At 40.5% G+C, this 19,097-nt stretch overlaps 1 protein-coding gene across 1 annotated transcript; it reads left to right on the forward strand.

The window, feature by feature from the left end:
* Nucleotides 1-4,754: 4,754 nt before the first annotated feature.
* sh2d6 (SH2 domain containing 6) lies at nt 4,755-12,605 on the forward strand. The gene is made up of 10 exons (XM_016997668.2): nt 4,755-5,058; nt 5,203-5,261; nt 5,982-6,051; nt 6,251-6,364; nt 8,036-8,064; nt 8,354-8,399; nt 10,213-10,244; nt 10,664-10,747; nt 10,935-11,093; nt 12,296-12,605. The coding sequence occupies exons 1-10, from the start codon at nt 5,010-5,012 to the stop codon at nt 12,410-12,412; spliced, it is 759 nt and encodes a 252-aa protein (XP_016853157.2). The 5' UTR covers nt 4,755-5,009; the 3' UTR covers nt 12,413-12,605.
* Nucleotides 12,606-19,097: the final 6,492 nt, after the last annotated feature.

Raw genomic sequence — 19,097 nt, forward strand, 5'->3', positions numbered from 1 at the left:
GCTCCATCTCCCTCCCGAAGAGGTTTGTTCATAAACTTCCTCCTTGGATCGAATCACTGGCATTTTTCTGGCATTCCTTATAGGTGCCTTAAAATACCTCCCTGCTTTTAAGTGGTACCTGTTTATCTACTCAGATTTTGCTTTCGAACCGCTAGGTAGGCAGAAGCTGGGCTAAAGGCCAGGAGCTCACTCTGACCCAGGCTTCAAACTGTGCTAAAGCCCGGCCCCCCGGTTCCAGGGACTGGTTGAAATTCTGAGAATAGAGCACCAAACAATGTCGGTGGAAGCTGTAACCCTTAATCGGGGTGAAATCTTGTCATTTTGGGATGTTAACCTCAGCAGTTATAAGCCGTAATTCCCACTCTCAGATGTATTTGTATAGTTAGCAACCAACTTTAGGGAAGGGGGTGGAAAGGAGGAAAGATAACTGATGGTGTCACTACCATGAACTTTCTTCCATGACAGACCATAATATGACATAGTAGCTAACATACCAAAGCTAGCCCGCTGCCCTGATGACAAAATCCCATCCAAGAGCAGACTTCTCCATGGAAAGCCCATCCCATCAATACTTTGTCAACACTTTAAGTCATTTTTTATTCAAATGGGTAATAAACCCCATCAACTGCTTTGTCCACATGTCTCATCCAAGACTCAAAGGAGGCAGAGAAATTGGCATGGAAAGCCCTTGTGGAAAGGTTCGGTTCACTATATATGGGATGCCCTTGCATGCAATCTGTACAAAAATGATAGTGAGTCTGATGTCTATTTGGGAGAATAATCCAGAAAGTGTAGACCAAATATCCACCTTTTCCCTGCCGTACCACTTGTTCTGTACCTCCCACAATGCTGTTGCCTTTTTTAGGCGAATCTTCCCATTATGTGTATGCAAATCCAGGGCACAAAGGAGTTTTGTACCTGTGCTGAGAAGCCCAGTCGCCATTTGCATGGCACTTTGAGACCAAGCTGAGCAGACCGGACCTGTGTACTTTTCAGGATGGTAAGTTGGTAGTTTTGCTGCTTTTTTTTGGACTTTGTTTTGGTCTGGATAATCTTGTTTCCCCTCCAAAATCATGTTGGAAACTGCCGGTATATAAATAAAGTTTATTATTATTGACACAAAGGCATAGTATGACACAGCAAACGAGATATATATGCTGGATTTCGTTTATTATTATTATTATTATTATTATTATTATTATTATTATTATTATTATTATTATTTTATTATTATTATTATTATGACACAGCAAATAAGATAGACATGCTGGATTTCGTATCACAAAATCACAAGTCGAACACTTCCCAAGTGTCTAGGACTGTGTGATGTATTTTCGGATGATGCGTGCAGATCCCAGCAGGGTGGCCTTTTGCAGTTGGCAGATCGTAATTTTGTCAATGTCTATTGTTTCCAAATGCCGGCTGAGATCTTTTGGCACGGCACCCAGTGTGCCCATCACCACTGGGACCACCTACACTGGTTTCTGCCAGAGTCTTTGAACTTCAATCTTGATGTCCTGATAGTGGCTGAGTTTTTCCTGTTGATTATTATTATTATTATTATTATTATTATTATTATTATTATTATTATTATTATTGAGCCTCGGTGGCATAGTGGGTTAAAGCCTTGTGACTTGAAGGTTGGGTTGCTGACCTGAAGGCTGCCAGGTTCGAATCCAACCTGGGGAGAACATGGATGAGCTCCCTCTGTCAGCTCCAGCTCCATGCGGGGACATGAGAGAAACCTCCAAGGATGGAAAAACATCAAAAACCTCTGGGCGTCCCTTGGGCAACGTCCTTGCAGACGGCCAATTATCTCACACCAGAAGCGACTTACAGTTATTCAAGTCTCTCCTGACACAAAAAAATTGTTGTTGTTGTTGTTGTTGTTGTTATGGGTGCATCTACAGTGTAGAATAAATGCAATTTGACATCTCTTCAAAGAGCGTTGGTGCTTCATCAAACTATAATGGGTTGGGAGAACTTTCTTTATCAAATGTAGCAGAAAAGGGTATTGATACCGTTTCCATTCTAATTTACTTTATTTCCTTTGCAGAATGTCTTTGGGAAGAATAAGATCCCGTGAGTAGCTGCTTCTATTGGATCTTCTGTGATTTGTAACAAGGGCCAGCAGAAAAAAAACAGGTTGGATTAGAGGGTGAAATATAGAGGTAGCATCAAAGGAATTGGGGGGAAAAGATAAATGTAATAACAATATTATTATTAACAACAACAATAATAAGAGGACCTTATGAAGGGATTGAAAAAGAACGGTTTTCGGTATTGTTTGCAATGAAGCACTTTTGTTGACTCTCACTTGTGTTATTTCCAACTAAATCCGAAGCCACTGGAAAGCCTTATGTGGAAACCATTGCTTACTTTCCTCGGAGACTTCACTGCATGTTGATGTGGCAAAACTAAGACATCAACATCTAATGGCTCACAAGGAAAGACCTTAAACTGATAGGCACTTGCTTCTGTAATGATCATACTGAAACAGAGATGAGATGTACTGTACATTAACATTGGAAATAACTACTGTATATACTTGAAGATAAGATGAGTTTTTCAGCCCTTTTTATGAGCTGAAAAACGATTATAAGCCTCCCCCAGCTTATAATCGGGTCAAGGTCAAGGCCGGCAACGGAGCCTGCTGGCTATTGCTTGCAATATGTGATCATTTCTCTCTTCTCTTCCTTTATCAGTGGGTTTACTTTTGCAAAGCCTCCCTCACTCTTAACCAAGGGAATGTTTTGAAAAGAGAGACACCCTTGCAAGTCAGGAAGAAGAAAAATATATATTCATTAATCTTATGAAAGCATTTTCCCCTGAAATATTTATTAAACTCTCCTACAGATATATCAGCATTAACCCCTTGCAAGCCTTTGCAATCCCTATATAACCTTTATATCTGTATCTATCTATATACAATAATTATATATATGAATTTTCCCCTCATATGTTTGCAGGTCTTTGCAAATCCTTTATGCATATAGATCCATGTACCTGTGTATCTGTAGCCATACATATACATTATTTTTATATATGAATTTACCCTCATATGTTTGCAAGTCTCTGTAAATATCTATATAAAGAGAGATGTCTGGATAGATATGAATATATTCTTACCTACCTATATATAGGTCTTGCAAATATTACGGGAGAAAATGAACACACAAATATATATAGACATGTCTAGATAGATATGAATATATATATGTAGGGCTTGCAAATATTGTAGGGGAAATGCACACACACACACACACACACGCACACACGCATAGAGAGAGGGAGGAATTTGCAAACGTTTCAGGGGGAAATACAAATGTGAAATTAGTATCTATAATTATAGATCTATATCTAGGTCTGCACTGTTTATATAAGCATTGAATGTTTACCTGTTACTATGTTGGCAGCTGGCCTGAGTCCCCATGGGGAGATAGCATGGGATCCAAATGAAGTTTTTTAAATTATTATTATTATTATTATTATTATTATTATTATTATTATTATTATTAGGTTATTGTTAGTACCTTATTGTTTTTGTTGCCCCTACTTTTCCACTTATAGTGCTAGTTTATTGTTTTTCTTTGAAATACGATAAATATTCAAAAACATTTAACCTACTGATGCCTCGGTTAATGAAATTTTATTGGTATCTATTTTTATTTTGAAATTTACCCGTAGCTGCTGCATTTCCCATCCTTGGCTTATACTCGAGTCAATACATTTTCCCAGTTTTTTGTGGTAAAATTAGGTGCCTCGGCTTATATTTGGATCGGCTTATACTCGAGTATATACAGTAGTGGTTTTTCTGGAAGAAATTCCAGAGACAAGAGGACAGTTCATCTTTCCAGCACCTAATGGAGAGGCTGCATGACTGCATGTAATGTTCGAATGTGTCAATGTCCTCTGTTCTTTTTCAAGGTCTCAGATTCCACCAGTGCCTCCAAGGAGACCAGGTAAGCCGCCAATGGACCTCACCGGCATGACTGGATGGATGAAATCACTTCTGGTCAGCATGGGGGGTGATGGTTATGGATCTAAAGGGTTGCTTTCATGTTGTGTTTTGCCCCTTCCTTGATCTCTAGGGCCACAAAGGAGGGGTGGCCCCATATTACTCTGACTGTCTTGCTCTGATTACCTGACTGACGCAAATCCCTTTGTGTGTTTCAGAAAACCAGCAGCAGATGGTAAGCAGTTTACACCAGTGACAGTTAATGTTGTCTTAGTACTATATTTATCTAGAGGTTTGCCCATGCCTGGCCTATACTGACTCATAGTTCCCCCAATATACGAGGGCTATCCAGAAAGTAGGTTACATTTTGGATTTTAAAAAGGACAAAGTATAGGAGAAATCGTTTACCATATGCAGCTGAAAGACACATCCCAAAACTACAATCTCATGTAATCCCCATTGAAATTTAGCCACGTTTCATATAGATAAATGAGTTTGAAAAGTACTGCTCCAGTAAATTCCCCACTTGTGTCCTCAGCTCTTCCCCCTTCTCCCTTCCTGCAGTGTAGCCAAAACACTGCGCTGCCAGCTACGCTCCCATTGTTGGAAACGGAGGAGAGAGGCGGCAAATTTACTGGGGCAGTACTTTTCAAACTCATTTATCTATATGAAATGTGCCTACATTTCAATGGGGATTACATGAGATTGTAGTTTTGGGATATGTCTTTCAGCTGCATATGGTAAATGATTTATCCTATACTTTGTCCTTTTAAAAATCCAAAACGTAACCTACTTTCCGGATAGCCCTCGTATCAATTATGCTGTCTTTCCCACTTCTACTAATTCCAAAAACTACGTTTCTGGATGCAAAAATTCTCTACCTGCTGAACTTCAACCTCTTCCTAGGATCTCACTCTTACATTTGCATCGTTGAGCATCGTTCAACTTCCTCAAATTGGCTTAGGTTCACAGGAATGATGATGCCGAAGAGGAGGAAGAAGAAGAGGACCAGTATACCTACGAAATCCCCCCAAGTGAAGGCCAAGGCAAGATGTTGGCTGCAGCCCACCAACTGGACACTACGGAGAGCATGTATCTCGGTAAAGTCGTTTGGAGGCTTGAGTGTGGATCTGGCAAGGCAATAATAATCGGTTGAGGATTTGAGAGGAATAAATGAGACCCTCTGACTCATTGTTAATAACCAGATGCCAATTTTGATGCCAGCTCTGTCTCTCTGCCTTTAGATCGTGCGGCTGCAAGGCGCTGCTCCGAACCAAATAACCTCCAGTCAAGGCCCCGGATGGTGAGTTGTGTGCTTGAGGATTTGGGTTTTGAAGAATTATGATCTTTGGAAAGGCATGACCTTGTTAGAAACCATATCCTTTTGGGAAAATGATGACATAACCTTTTGGGAAATGGAAACCTCCATAACCTTTTGGGAAATGGAAATCTCCATAACCTTTTGGGAAATGGAAACTTCCATAACCTTTTGGAATATGGAAATCTCCATAACCTTTTGGGAAATGGAAATCTCCATAACCTTTTTGGAAATGGAAACCTCCATAACCTATTGGGAAATGGAAACCTCCATAACGTTTTGGGAAATTGAAACCTCCATAATGTTTTGGGAAATGGAAATCTCCATAACCTTTTGGGAAATGGAAATCTCCATAACCTTTTGGGAAATGGAAACCTCCATAACCTTTTGGGAAATGGAAATCTCCATAACCTTTTGGGAAATGGAAATTTCCATAACCTTTTGGGAAATGGCATTCACCACCATGTGGGGAAAATCAGGAATCTCCCTGAGAAGAGTTAAAAACTTGCTTGAGTCAACCATCTCCTTAGTGGTAAATATAATAATAATAATAATAATAATAATAATAATAATAATAATAATAATAATAATACAGTAGAGTCTCACTTATCCAAGACTCGCTTATCCAAGGTTCTGGATTATCCGAGGCATTTTTGTAGTCAATATTTTCAATATATCATGATATTAACACACATTTTTTTGCAGTTCCTGTCCAAATCTGGGGCCGACGGAGGCCTTGAGGTGGAAACATTCAATTTTGAAGCCTTAGAGAGAGGTAAGAAGAAGAGGCTGCAAAACCTAAAAGGTTTTTGGAGATGAGCCCTTATAATGGGATAACTTGCACTATTTAAAGTTGACCAAGGGTGCATCTATACCAGACAAGGCCAAACTTTGGCTGACGGAGAAAAGCCTGGCTTCCCTGGTTCCACATGGATCGATAAATGGTAAATAGTTGACATATCTTTTCATTCCAGCTCTGCAGAAAGGGATAATGAAAAATGCCATGGGGATGCCTCTCTCGGCTCGCCGAGTGTCCCTTCCCGTCTTACCTGCCCCTGGAATTGAAATAAAAACTACTACAAACAGAGGTATTTAGAATTGTGGCTCCTGAGCTTTGGGTTGGGTTGTGGTACTGAAGGATGAAATAATAATAATCTATACACATAAGAAAAGTGGGGGGAAAAAGTACTGTATATACTCGAGTATAAGCCTAGTTTTTCAGCCCTTTTTTTAAGACTGAAAAAGCCCCCCTCGGCTTATACTCGGGTGAGGGTCCTGGTTGGCTTATATTTGGGTGAGTTTATCCTCGGGAATATATGGTACACTTATAATTTTTCTCTATTATTATTGGTATTATTACATTTATTAGTTTTATTAGTTTTCTCTATTATTGTTGTTACTATTACATTTATTTTACTCTATTTTTATTATTAGTAATACATTTATTATTTCACTCTAATCTTATTACTATTATTACAATTATTATTTTACTCTATTATTACATGTATTATTTTCCTGTATTTATTATTATTATTATTACATGTATTATTTTACTCTATTATTATCCAACATTCTGGATTATCCAACGCATTTTTGTAGTCAGTGTTTTCAATACATCATGATATTTTGGTGCTAAATTCGTAAATACAGTAATTACTACATAGCATTACTGTGTATTGAACTACGTTTTCTGTCAAATTTGTTGTATAACATGATGTTTTGGTGCTTAATTTGTAAATTCATAACCTAATTTAATGTTGAATAGGCTTTTCCTTAATCTCTCATTATCCAACATACTCGCTTATTCAACGTTCTGCTGGCCCGTTTACGTTGGATAAGCGAGACTCTACTGTATTATATTTATTATTTTACTCTATTTATTACTACATGTATTATTTTCCTGTATTATTTATTTATTAATTCATTATTATTACATGTATTATTTTACTCTATTATTATTAAAGTACACATAAGCACATTTACATTGAAGAAGATGAGAATAATGATTTAATCAGAGTTGGACAATCTTATCTTAAATTTGAACTTGATGTACATATTCAAAAACATTTAACCTACTGATGCCTCAATTAATGTAATTTTATTGGTACAGTAGAGTCTCGCTTATCCAGCGTTCTGGATTATCCAACACATTTTTGTAGTCAATGTTTTCAATACATCGTGATATTTTGGTGCTAAATTCGTAAATACAGTAATTATTATATAGCATTACTGTATATTAAACTACTTTTTTCTGTCAAATTTGTTGTATAACATGATGTTTTGCTGCTTAATTTGTAAAACCATAACTTAATTTGATGTTTAATAGGCTTTTCCTTAATCCCTCCTTATCATCCAACATATTCACTTATCCAATGTTCTGCCGGCCCGTTTATGTTGGATAAGTGAGACTCTACTGTATCTATTTTTATTTCTGAAATTTACCACCCTTGGCTTATACTGGAGTAATTGTTTTCCCAGTTTTATTTATTTATTTATTTATTTATTTTTCAAACTTATATGCCGCCACTCTCCTAGGGCTCGGGGCGGCTAACAAGAACCGGCTAAAATCAACAATTTTAAAAAATCTTAAAAACATCCTAAAAGCACCTTTTAAAACATCAATAGCAGAACTCAAAAGCCTGTTGAAACAGGTGTGGTAAAATTAGGTGCCTTGGCATATATTTGGGTCGGCTTATACTCGAGTATATACGGTACATTTGTGTGTCGGTTTGCATCAAGCTTAGTTATCTCTTTTGCAGGTCCTTTCCTGTCCTTGAAGGAAGACAAGGTAATTCAGATCCTATCAGGTGGAAACATTATCCAGCTCATTTACCCTTTCAGAGGTTATTGCACTTTGTTAACACAACACTGATCAAAGATAAGAAAAACACAACTACTTTTGATGGGCTTTTAGCAGTTTTCGGGACTCATTTAGTGGTCTTTGGGGGAGCAGAATGAATAGAATTCCTCTTTAAAAGGTTAAAACCAATGCTTCAGCAAAAATACCAGGCATAAAATAGCCATGCTTCATGGTTAGCTCCTCTTTAATCCAAAGTATTCTCTCCTTCTGCCTTCAGGAGCCTCACGAAGAGTCCATTTACCTGGAATGTGAGCCCAACGCAGGTAAGACACCCGTTCCGTCTCACGCCTTGTCATTGTAGGGAAAGGGACTTATTTTGGTGGCAGGACACACATTTGGCAAACAGAAGGTCTCATCTGGCCAGTTAAAGAGATAAGCATTGGGTTGAGGTGGAATTTCCCTTATCCGAAATGCTTAGGATCAGAAATATTTGGGATTTTGGAGTCTCTGTGGGTGGATCTACACTGCAGAATGAATGCATTTTGACATAACCTTAGCTGTCATGGCTCAATGCTATTTACTGGGAGTTTTCAACGCTTTCTTGGGGTAACATCAACTTCTGTTAAATAGAGGTAAATATATTTAAGATAAATAATGCCAAGGACTAAAATCCAGTTCTTGTAACTTCGTATTTTATTTATTATTATTTATTTATTTACAGCATTTATATTCCGCCCTTCCCACCCCGAAGGGGACTCAGGCAGATCACATTACACATATAGGCAAACATTCAATGCCTTTTTAACATAGAACAAAGACAAACAAACATAGGCTCCGAGCGGACCTCGAACTCATGACCTCCTGGTCAGAGTGATTCATTGCAGCTAATTGCAGCTGGTTTGCTCTCCCGCCTGCACCACAGCCTGGGCATCATATCAACATCTGTCTATAACCTATGCATTGATCGTTCTTTGGTCTTTTTTGTTTAACCAAAGATGATCAAAGGTTTGTTTGTGACTGTTACTTATTGTTTATCTCAGTTGTATAGTTTTTATCTTGTTTTAACAATGTGTTTATTGTGCTGTTTATGAAAGTGTATGTTGTTTGTACTTATGGTTGGATACCACCCTGAATCCCTTCGGTATATAAATAAAGTTTATTATTATTATTATTATTATTATTATTATTATTATTATTATTATTATTATTTTATGACACAACAAACAAGATAGATATGCTGGATTTCGTATCACAAAATCACAAGTTGAACACTTCCCAAGTGTCTAGGACTGTGTGATGTATTTTCGGGTGATACATGCAGATCCCAGTCAGGTGGCCTTTTGCAGTTGGCAGATCATAATTTTGTCAATGTCCGTTGTTTCCAAATGCCGGCTGAGATCTTTTGGCACGGCACCCAGTGTGCCCATCACCACCGGGACCACCTGCACTGGTTTCTGCCAGAGTCTTTGAAGTTCAATCTTGAGGTCCTGATAGCGACTGAGTTTTTCCTGTTGTTTTTCGTCAATGCGACTGTCACCTGGGATGGCAACATCAATGATCCAAACCTTTTTCTTTTCCACAACTGTGATGTCTGGTGTGTTGTGTTCCAGAACTTTGTCAGTCTGGATTCGGAAGTCCCACAGTATCTTTGCGTGCTCATTTTCCAATACTTTTGCAGGTTTGTGATCCCACCAGTTCTTTGCTGCTGGGAGGTGGTACTTGAGGCATAAGTTCCAATGAATCATTTGGGCCACATATTTGTGCCTCTGTTTGTAGTCTATCTGTACGATTTTCTTACAGCAGCTGAGGATATGATCCATGGTTTCGTCAGTTTCCTTGCACAGGTCTTCTCCTTATCAGCTTTTCCTTCAATTTTGTCAAGGAACTTTCCATGCAATGTTTTGTGATGCCAGCTGTCAGCTCTAGTTTGTAGTGCGGTTTTCTTGTACTGATTTTTTGTCTGCTGTGCTTTGAGGATATGTAAAGCAAAGTGAAGAACCTGCTTTGATTGAAGTCAAAAATCAGAAACTCCTCAAAGCACAGCATCATCATTATTATTATTATTATTATTATTATTATTATTATTATTATTATTATTACGGCTCAGAAATCTTGACATGTTCTTTCTCTTTTCAGGCAGCAGTCTGAAGAGTGTCCCCTTGCCAGAGGTAAAATATGGGGATTATACGGTCTGAACATGGAGATACTCGTTTTTTGAGTACACAATTGTACACAATTGCAGTTTATATCAATAATTCCCAAACTCTAGTTCTTCCTGTGTGTTGGACTTCAACTTCCAGAAGCCTCAGTTGCCTTGCCGAATGATGAAGAATCTGGGAACTGTAGTTCAAAACAGCTGGGAAACCAGAGTTTGAGAACACACTGGTTTATATGAACAACTACAAAAAATAAAATCTTTTGTTTTAGAAATAATCTTTACAAAATTCTGAAACAGTTATCTGTTGGGTTTTGAATAAAAAGATAGGCAGCTGAATAGAGTTCTTAGCTTTGCTCATGTGGGAAAAGAATACGCCACTGTGACTGCCCTAACTATTGTGTCATCACCCCTGTTGTGTTTTTCACTCAGGACTGTGGCTTGCAAAACAAAGCCTGGTATGCAGGCAGTTGTGACCGGCAAACGGCTGAGGCTGCCCTTCTCCAGTATAATAAGGTAAAAGGGTACATCCAAAGGATGATGTTAATGGTGCTGGAGGAGAGGAATGCCTGCAATTTGCACCCTGTTCCTCATACTTACACTCCTGGCAGAGGCTCCATCTACACCACCATTCTGAAACTTCATTATCTGTTAGTGTGGATGTATACCTCCTCTAACCCCGATCTTTGGGCCCTTCTGGCAGGACAGCGCCTACCTGGTGAGGCGGAGTTCGCGGCACGGCTGCAGCCAGCCCTTCACTTTGGCCGTCCTTTACAAGAGCCACGTCTACAACATCCCCATCCGCTACATTGAGAGCAGCCACCAGTACTCGCTGGGCAAGGACGGCAGGAGCCATGAGGAGGTAGGACCCTGGTTTGCACGGTCGGCCTTTCTGATGGGATCCATATTTGAAATGTACATCTGACACCTACTTCCATCTCTGTAGCTATGTCCCCATTGCTACCTCTGCAAAAACACACTTTTCATTAATTCACCCACATACTGTATCTAGGTCTCCTTATCATCATCTTTTGCTAGAAGTTGGTCACAACATCATGCGAGAGGACCTGCATTGGTGCCAAACTTGTGGCCTTCCAGATGTTTTGGACTTCAGATCCCAGAATTCCTGTGCCGTCGCGCCTGGGGCTATAACTCTTAGCGAAAGAGGCATGGACATGACATCTTTCCCCAGGGGATTGCTTCTTGCCCTCCTTTAGGGAAACTGGAACTCCCAAGGACCAAAACACTGTAGATAACTCAAAACTGATTTTATTATTCACAAAAGGTTATCCCAATAAGCTGGAGGTTTCAAAGGGGTAAAGGAAAATGTACATTACAGTCTTTGGTTGTCTTAAGTCCAAGGAGCTTTACAGCTGAGAAGCTTTTCCAGGTCCCTCTTTCTCAATGGCTGTGAATGCCGGAGCAATCCTCAGCCTCAGTCCAAATGGCCTATGTTTGAAGACACAGTCTTCCTCTGATGACAAAGAACTGATCTGAAAGCGCTTGAGACTTCTCAACGTCGTCCAGGTTGGTCTGAACTTGAAGCATAAGTCTCAAGGGTAAGAACCGCAAAATTGGTGCTGAGAGGTAACTTAATCAAGGGCTTTTAGCGCCAAGTCTCTCTCTCACGTCCATCTGATAGAAAGCTTGATGGTGGAATGAAAAAGGAAACACTGACCCACTCCAGGAAAGGGTGGAGTCAAACAATTGAGCTGAGGGAGCAATATAACTGGTGCAAACAACATTGATTGACAGCTATAAATAACCAATCAGTCCAACTACATTTACAGGGTAAAAGCAAAATCAGGCATGATACAACAATTCAAATCTTGCAACTTACAGTTTGACATATAGATGGTGCCACTCGCACCGTCACAATTCCTGACCTTGGACAAGCTGCCCAGGGCTTCTGGGAATTGGAGTCCCAAACAGCTGGAGGGCCACAAGTTGTGCCCCACAGACTGACCGGAGAGAACACTTCTCTAAGGCTCCCTCGGTCTTCCTGTGCAGAAGTCTTGACTCCCTAAACCCTTTTCTCCGCTGTCCTTCTCTTTCCTTTGCCAGCTCTTTGACAGCGTTTCCAGCATCATCCAGAGCTACACAGAGCGGCCCATGACACTGATTGACGGCAAGACTTCCGCCAAGGAGCAGACCTGTCTGATGTTCCCGGTGAAACCGTGACAGGCTTCAGAGGGAGCAACGGACTTTATCCCTAAATTCTCATAGCGACACCAGAGGCACTCCAAGTGGCTGGCTTCTGGTCAAAGGAAATCTAGTATAATGTCAAGTTTTTAACTTTGTTTTTTTATATACATTATAACTGTATTCTCAATTCACTTCTGATATAATAAATAAATCCACCTATTTGGAGGCATTCTGGATAAAGGATGCTGTACCGGCAGCAATTCACAGGGAAGGCCACACGATGTCCTCAGCATCCACGAAATCTTGTCTCTCCGGAAAGGCGGTGGCACACACATCCCTGATTCTTCCAGAATGATCTAAAGAAGGGTGAATTCTCAGCATACACCTCTGTGGCTTTTGTCGGGTTTGCTAACTTTTGCCTCCACGTTCACTTTTTGCAATTATTTATCAAATTTGCACTGCATGTTTTGCAAAATATTTTTGCTTATTGAGGTGTGGTCCTGTGATGTAAAGCAGTGCTCTGCAATCTATCCGATACAAGGGACCGGCACGATATTTGTGTCTGTTAGCTACAACTGGTATTTCACTTCCTGGAAATGCATCAGAAACCAGTGGGCAGTGGTTCAGAAGCCATGGCTTTGAATAACACTGATTTAAAGGGCGAACTTTATCCCTTCTGAATTAAAAACGAAGAGAGTATAGTTGGCTTGCTGTGAGTTTTCCAAGTTGTATGGCCATGTTCCAGAAGCATGCTCTCCTGACATTTCACCCACATCTATGGCAGGCATTCTTAAGCAGCTGGGGGGGGGGGAGGAGAGAAAGGGCCTGAAACTGTTAGGAATTGTGGGAGTTAAAGTCCAAAACACCTGGAGGGCCAAAGTTGTCCCATGCCAGCTCTATATGATATATATATATATATATATACACACACACACACACACACACACACACATACATACACACACACATACAGTAGAGTCTCACTTATCCAACATAAACGGGCCAGCAGAACGTTGGATAAGAGAATATGTTGGATAATAAGGAGGAATCAAGGAAAAGCCTATTAAACATCAAATTAGGTTATGATTTTACAAATTAAGCACCAAAACTTCATGTTATACGACAAATTTGACAGAAAAGATAGTTCAATACACAGTAATGTTATGTTGCAATTACTCTATTTATGAATTTAGCACCAAAATATCACGATATATTGAAAACATTGACTACAAAAATGGCTTGGATTATCCAGAGGCTTGGATAAGCGAGGCTTGGACTCTACTGTATTCAAAAACATTTAACCTACTGATGCCTCAATTAATGTAATTTTATTGGTATCTATTTTTATTTCTGAAATTTATCACCCTCGGCTTATACAATGTTTTCCCAGTTTTTTTGTGGTAAAACTAGGTGCCTCAGCTTATATTCGGGTCAGCTTATACTCGAGTGTGTGTGTGTGTATATATATATATACATACACACACACACACACACACACACACACACACACACACAGTATATAGGTGTGATTCTGTTCTAAAAGGCAGAATTAGACTTTGCTCTTTCTTTTGTCTCTTTCAAGCAATCCCACATTATCTCGATTAGAAGGCTTACGGACTGCCTTGGAAAAATCCAAGGTACAAAATCCAGCTTGCTATAAACTCCCATGCAAAGTCCCTCTCTGTATCTGATCAAGCTGCACAATCCCAGGAATATTATTTTTTTACCTAAGAGAATACATCACTAGGAATTTCTAGAACGTCAAAACAAGTCTATGGTCAAAATGTGCCGTGTTAATTGTATTGAAGCTCCTCTCTTCTTTTTTGTATGTGCTTTTCTTTTCTTTTTGGCATGGTTGCAATGTTAGAAGAAGATTGGCAGCTAGGTCCATGAAGTGTCGTCTTTCATTCAACCGGAGCCTGTATTCCTGAGCAGGGAGACGGCAGCTTCGAATAAAGCTTTGGCAAAGGCCTCGGGAAGCAAAAGGCTGGACAAGAGGGAAAACAATCCGTGGGTCATCCTGACACCTCATTCGCCTCTTCCTTGCCAAAGCAAACAAAGACGGGTCAGGGATCTGGATGGCACATGGGATGATGCTGAGCCAAGGGTTGCCTTGGCAACTGACAGCAAAAAAAGTGGACCCATTCCTTCAAAGAACTCTTATACCTCTGTTTATGGTCCCAGAAATAATCTTGATTTTGTGTTGTCCGAGGCTGTTATGGTCTGAATCACTGGCTTGCTGTGAGTTTTCAGGGCTGTCTGGCCATGTTCCAGAAGCATTCTCTCCTGACGTTTTGCCCACATCTACGGCAGGCATCTGTTGGGAATCATCCTGGATTGAGGGAATCCTTTCCCTGTTTCCAAAGCATGCCTAGACAGGCTTTACTGTGTTTCACTCTGTCCTGTTTACGTCACATCCCTTACTTTAGAGTCTCGCTTATCCAACGTAAACAGGCCGGCAGAACGTTGGATAAGCAAATATGTTGGATAATAAGGAGGGATTAAGGAAAAGCCTATTAAACATCAAATTAGGTTATGATTTTACAAATCAAGCTCCAAAACATCATGTTATACAACAAATTTGACAGAAAAAGTAGTTCATTACACATTAATGCTATGTAGTAATTACTGTATTTACGAATTTAGCATCAAAATATCACAATGCATTGAAAACATTGACTACAAAAATGCGTTGGATAATCCAGAACGTTGGATAAGTGAGACTCTACTGTATTTAGATGTTTGTTATTTTTCCTTTCTTATTTTTCCTTAGAAACCAGTCTAGAGTAGACTAGACAGCTCCCAAGCCTTTCTATGTTTTTACCTGAATAAATACTTTTTGAACTTTTATTGAGACTCTGTAGTCCATTGCAATCCTAAATAGACAAAGGCTTCTCTTGCTCGCCCCGTGTAAGTAACTGTTGCATTTAAAAGTTTTGCTTTTGCTACTCGGCTGCATTTTGGTGGAATCTCACCCAGAGAGGGTTAAATTGAGTCTAACCGCTCAGAGATTACCACAACAGGATCCTCAGCGGTTGTGAGGTCTGTTGGCAACTAGGCAAAATGGGCTTACTATATATCTGTGGAGTAAATACAGTAATTACTACGTAGCATTACTGCATATTGAACTACTTTTTCTGTCAAATTTGTTGTTAAACATGATGTTTTGGTGCTTAATTTGTAAAATCATAACCTAATTTGATGTTTAATAGGCTTTTCCTTAACCCCTCCTTATTATCCAACATATTTGCTTATCCAACATTCTGCTGGCTTGTTTATGTTGGATAAGTGAGACTCTACTGTATGTAAACCCCACTTGCACAGTCTTCCAACAGACCTCACAGCCTCTGAGGATGCCTAACATAAGTGTGGGTGAAATGTCAGGAGAGAATGCTTCCGGAACGTGGCCATACAGGCCGAAAAACTCACTGCAACTCTTGATTTTCTTTCCCAGGAGGAGGAGGGGATTATGAAATATTGAAATATTGAAGGCGGCACATGCAGGTCCAGGGCCTCTGTGGAAAAGAAAACAACCCTGGTCCGGATGGTCAGAGGGGTTCTGGGCACAACTCCAAAGCGGCCGACAAAACATTTGAACGAAATTGCTATCGACAGGGACACAATAGCGCTGGTTCCACAAGGGACACGGCTTGGAACGGGCTGTTTTGTCCGACAAAAACTTGCCGATTCCTGTGCGGCCCTTTCAGGTTCCACTTGAATTGCCACGGCTTGATCTTTTGCCATCTTGAAATTGCTTTGCTGTTGTTTAGCCACGTTGCCGAGATAAATATGTTGTTTGGATTTAAGATTGCGGGACTATAAAGATTGTGGGATTGTGCAAAGCTAGCGATGTGGATGTACCTTTGGGACCTTTGATCTGCTTCCCACACGGGGACGGATTGCACCTTTGGCCACTTTCCTGGAAAGGGTTCAAAACAGACTCGCAGAGTTGCCTCTGGACAAGGGAGGCTCTTTGCACACAAGTTCACGGCACTCACCTGGAAACTGAGTCCGAATCCTAATAAGGACAGAACAAGAAGAGTCCTGTTTGATCAGAACGAAAGACAGAGAGTCTGGGAATGTAACCTTTCTTTGAACGGGTGCCTCCCAGAAGCAAAAGTCAGGCCAGCTGCAAAAAAGTGCCGGATTTATTCAAGTCTAATGTTCCGTCAAATTTAATGCGCAGCTCCATTTCCAAAGCCCTGAAACCAAAACATACAAATCCGTGAAAAGTTAAAACCACAAATTATAGCGGGACAATTGTACAGAGCTCATTTACAAGGGCTGAGTGAAAAGTAATGCCTCCACCTTCGTTACTTGGGTTTGGATGGGAATATTTTAATAAATCAAACACAGAAATAATCCTTGAAATACCACTATTCACTTTTCCACATAATCACCAGACAATTGGATACATTTCTGCCAACGATGAACAAGTTTTCTGAAGCCGTCACGGAAGAAGTCGACACTCTGTTTCCGCAACCGGCGTCTCACAGTCCCCATAATGCACAGATCTTCTAATAGCCAAGCAAAGCAATAATGTGACCCACACATTCTTGTGAAATGCCGATCATGCTTGAAATTTCTCTCTGAGGGATACCATGATCGTCCTGAATCAATCTGTCAACCTTTTGCTTGTGAAACTTGGTGGTTGCTGTCACAGGACGTCCAATTCTTTGTCTGTCACGCAAGTCAGATGTTCCCACCTCAATATCTTTAAACTTACTCGCCCAACAACGCACAGGACTCACATCAACACAATCCCCATAAACAGCTTGTATTCTCTGATGAATCTCCTTTGGGTGACACCTTTTGCTGTCAAGAATTCAATGCCTGCACATTGCTTAAGTCGCATTGACTGATCGTCTGTGCAGGGTTCCATACTTCGCTCTTTAACAACACAACCGTTCAGTGCTAAGGCTTCCTGCCAAATGGAACTGTAGAGGAGAGTCTACTGAACAAGCCAGTACCTACTGCAGACCAGTTCTGCCATCAGTTGAGGAGTTACGAAGGTGGAGGCATTACTTTTCATTCAACCCTCGTACTTGTGAGAGGGAATTGAGGTCCAAAACACCTGGAGGCCCATACCTGGTATAGATGCCTCTTTTTCTTTCACACATGCACTTTGTTATAGGTAAATACGGTGGTTTACTTCTACTTTCTGCATATACTTTTTGGCCATTGATCTATACAGATCTTAGCTGTAAAGAGGGAAGAGCGATAGCAGTTGCTGTGGTCTCGTTTTGGCCACCGAGGCACAGCTTTCCAAAGTGATTTATCCTCAGCCCTGGATTCCTTGCATGCCCAGAGTTCCCCTGGCGTAGTAGCATCCCGTCTTTCCCCCTCCGTAATAGTATCCCTCATGTGCCGTGACTATTTTAGGACTCCATTTAGGACTCCAGGAGGGGTTCCAGACCAAAATAGTCCCTTTTACAGTGGCCGCCTTGGACAAGGAAGGTCCCTTATCAAATTCCGCTGAAGAGGGAGGAAGGAATAGTTCCCTGGAGGTGTGTCAGCCACGTCAATGGGAGAGGAAAGCAAACGCTGGAACTGGAAGCAGCACTGGTTTGTGGGAACGTAACATGGCACAAGCCTATGGGCTGTATCTTTTTCAATTTTTATTATTAGAGCAACTGCGGCAGGTTTTTGTGCCTCTTGACTACCAAAGAACAAAAGAAAATAGTAATAATAATAATAATAATAATAATAATAACAATAATAATAATATGTAAAGCAAAGTGAAGGACCTGCTTTGATTGAAGTCAAAAATCAGAAACTCCTCAAAGCACAGCAGACAAAAAAACCAGTACAAGAAAACCGCACTACAAACTAGAGCTGACAGCTGGCACAACAAAACATTGCATGGAAAGTTCCTTGACAAAATTGAAGGAAAAGCTGATAAGGAGAAGACCTGGCTCTGGCTCACGAATGGGACCCTGAAGAAGGAGACAGAAGGCCTGATCCTTGCAGCCCAGGAGCAAGACATCAGAACAAAGGCCATTCAGGCCGAGATCGAAAAATCAGCTGATGACCCAAAATGCAGACTGTGCAAGGAAACCGACAAAACCATGGATGATATCCTCAGCTGCTGTAAGAAAATCGCACAGACAGACTACAAACAGAGGCACAACTATGTGGCCCAAATGATCCATTGGAACTTACTCCTCAAGTACCACCTTCCAGCAGGAAAGAACTGGTGGGATCACAAATCTGCAAAAGTATTGGAAAATGAGCACACAAAGATACTGTGGGACTTCCGAATCCAGACTGACAAAGTTCTGGAACACAACACACCAGACATCACAGTTGTGGAAAAGAAAAAGGTTTGGATCATTGATGTCGCCATCCCAGGTGACAGTCGCATTGACGAAAAACAACAGGAAAAACTCAGCCGCTCTCAGGACCTCAAGATTGAACTTCAAAGACTCTGGCAGAAACCAGTGCAGGTGGTCCCGATGGTGATGGGCACACTGGGTGCCGTGCCAAAAGATCTCAGCCGGCATTTGGAAACAATAGACATTGACAAAATTACTATCTGCCAACTGCAAAAGGCCACCCTACTGGGATCTTTGCGCATCATCCGAAAATGCATCACACAGTCCTAGACACTTGGGAAGTGTTCGACTTGTGATTTTGTGATACGAAATCCAGCATATCTATCTTGTTTGCTGTGACATAATAAAATAATAATAATAATAATAATAATAATAATAATAATAAT

The sequence above is a fragment of the Anolis carolinensis genome, unplaced genomic scaffold (genome assembly GCF_035594765.1).
Source record: "Anolis carolinensis isolate JA03-04 unplaced genomic scaffold, rAnoCar3.1.pri scaffold_8, whole genome shotgun sequence".
Lineage (NCBI taxonomy): Eukaryota > Metazoa > Chordata > Lepidosauria > Squamata > Dactyloidae > Anolis > Anolis carolinensis.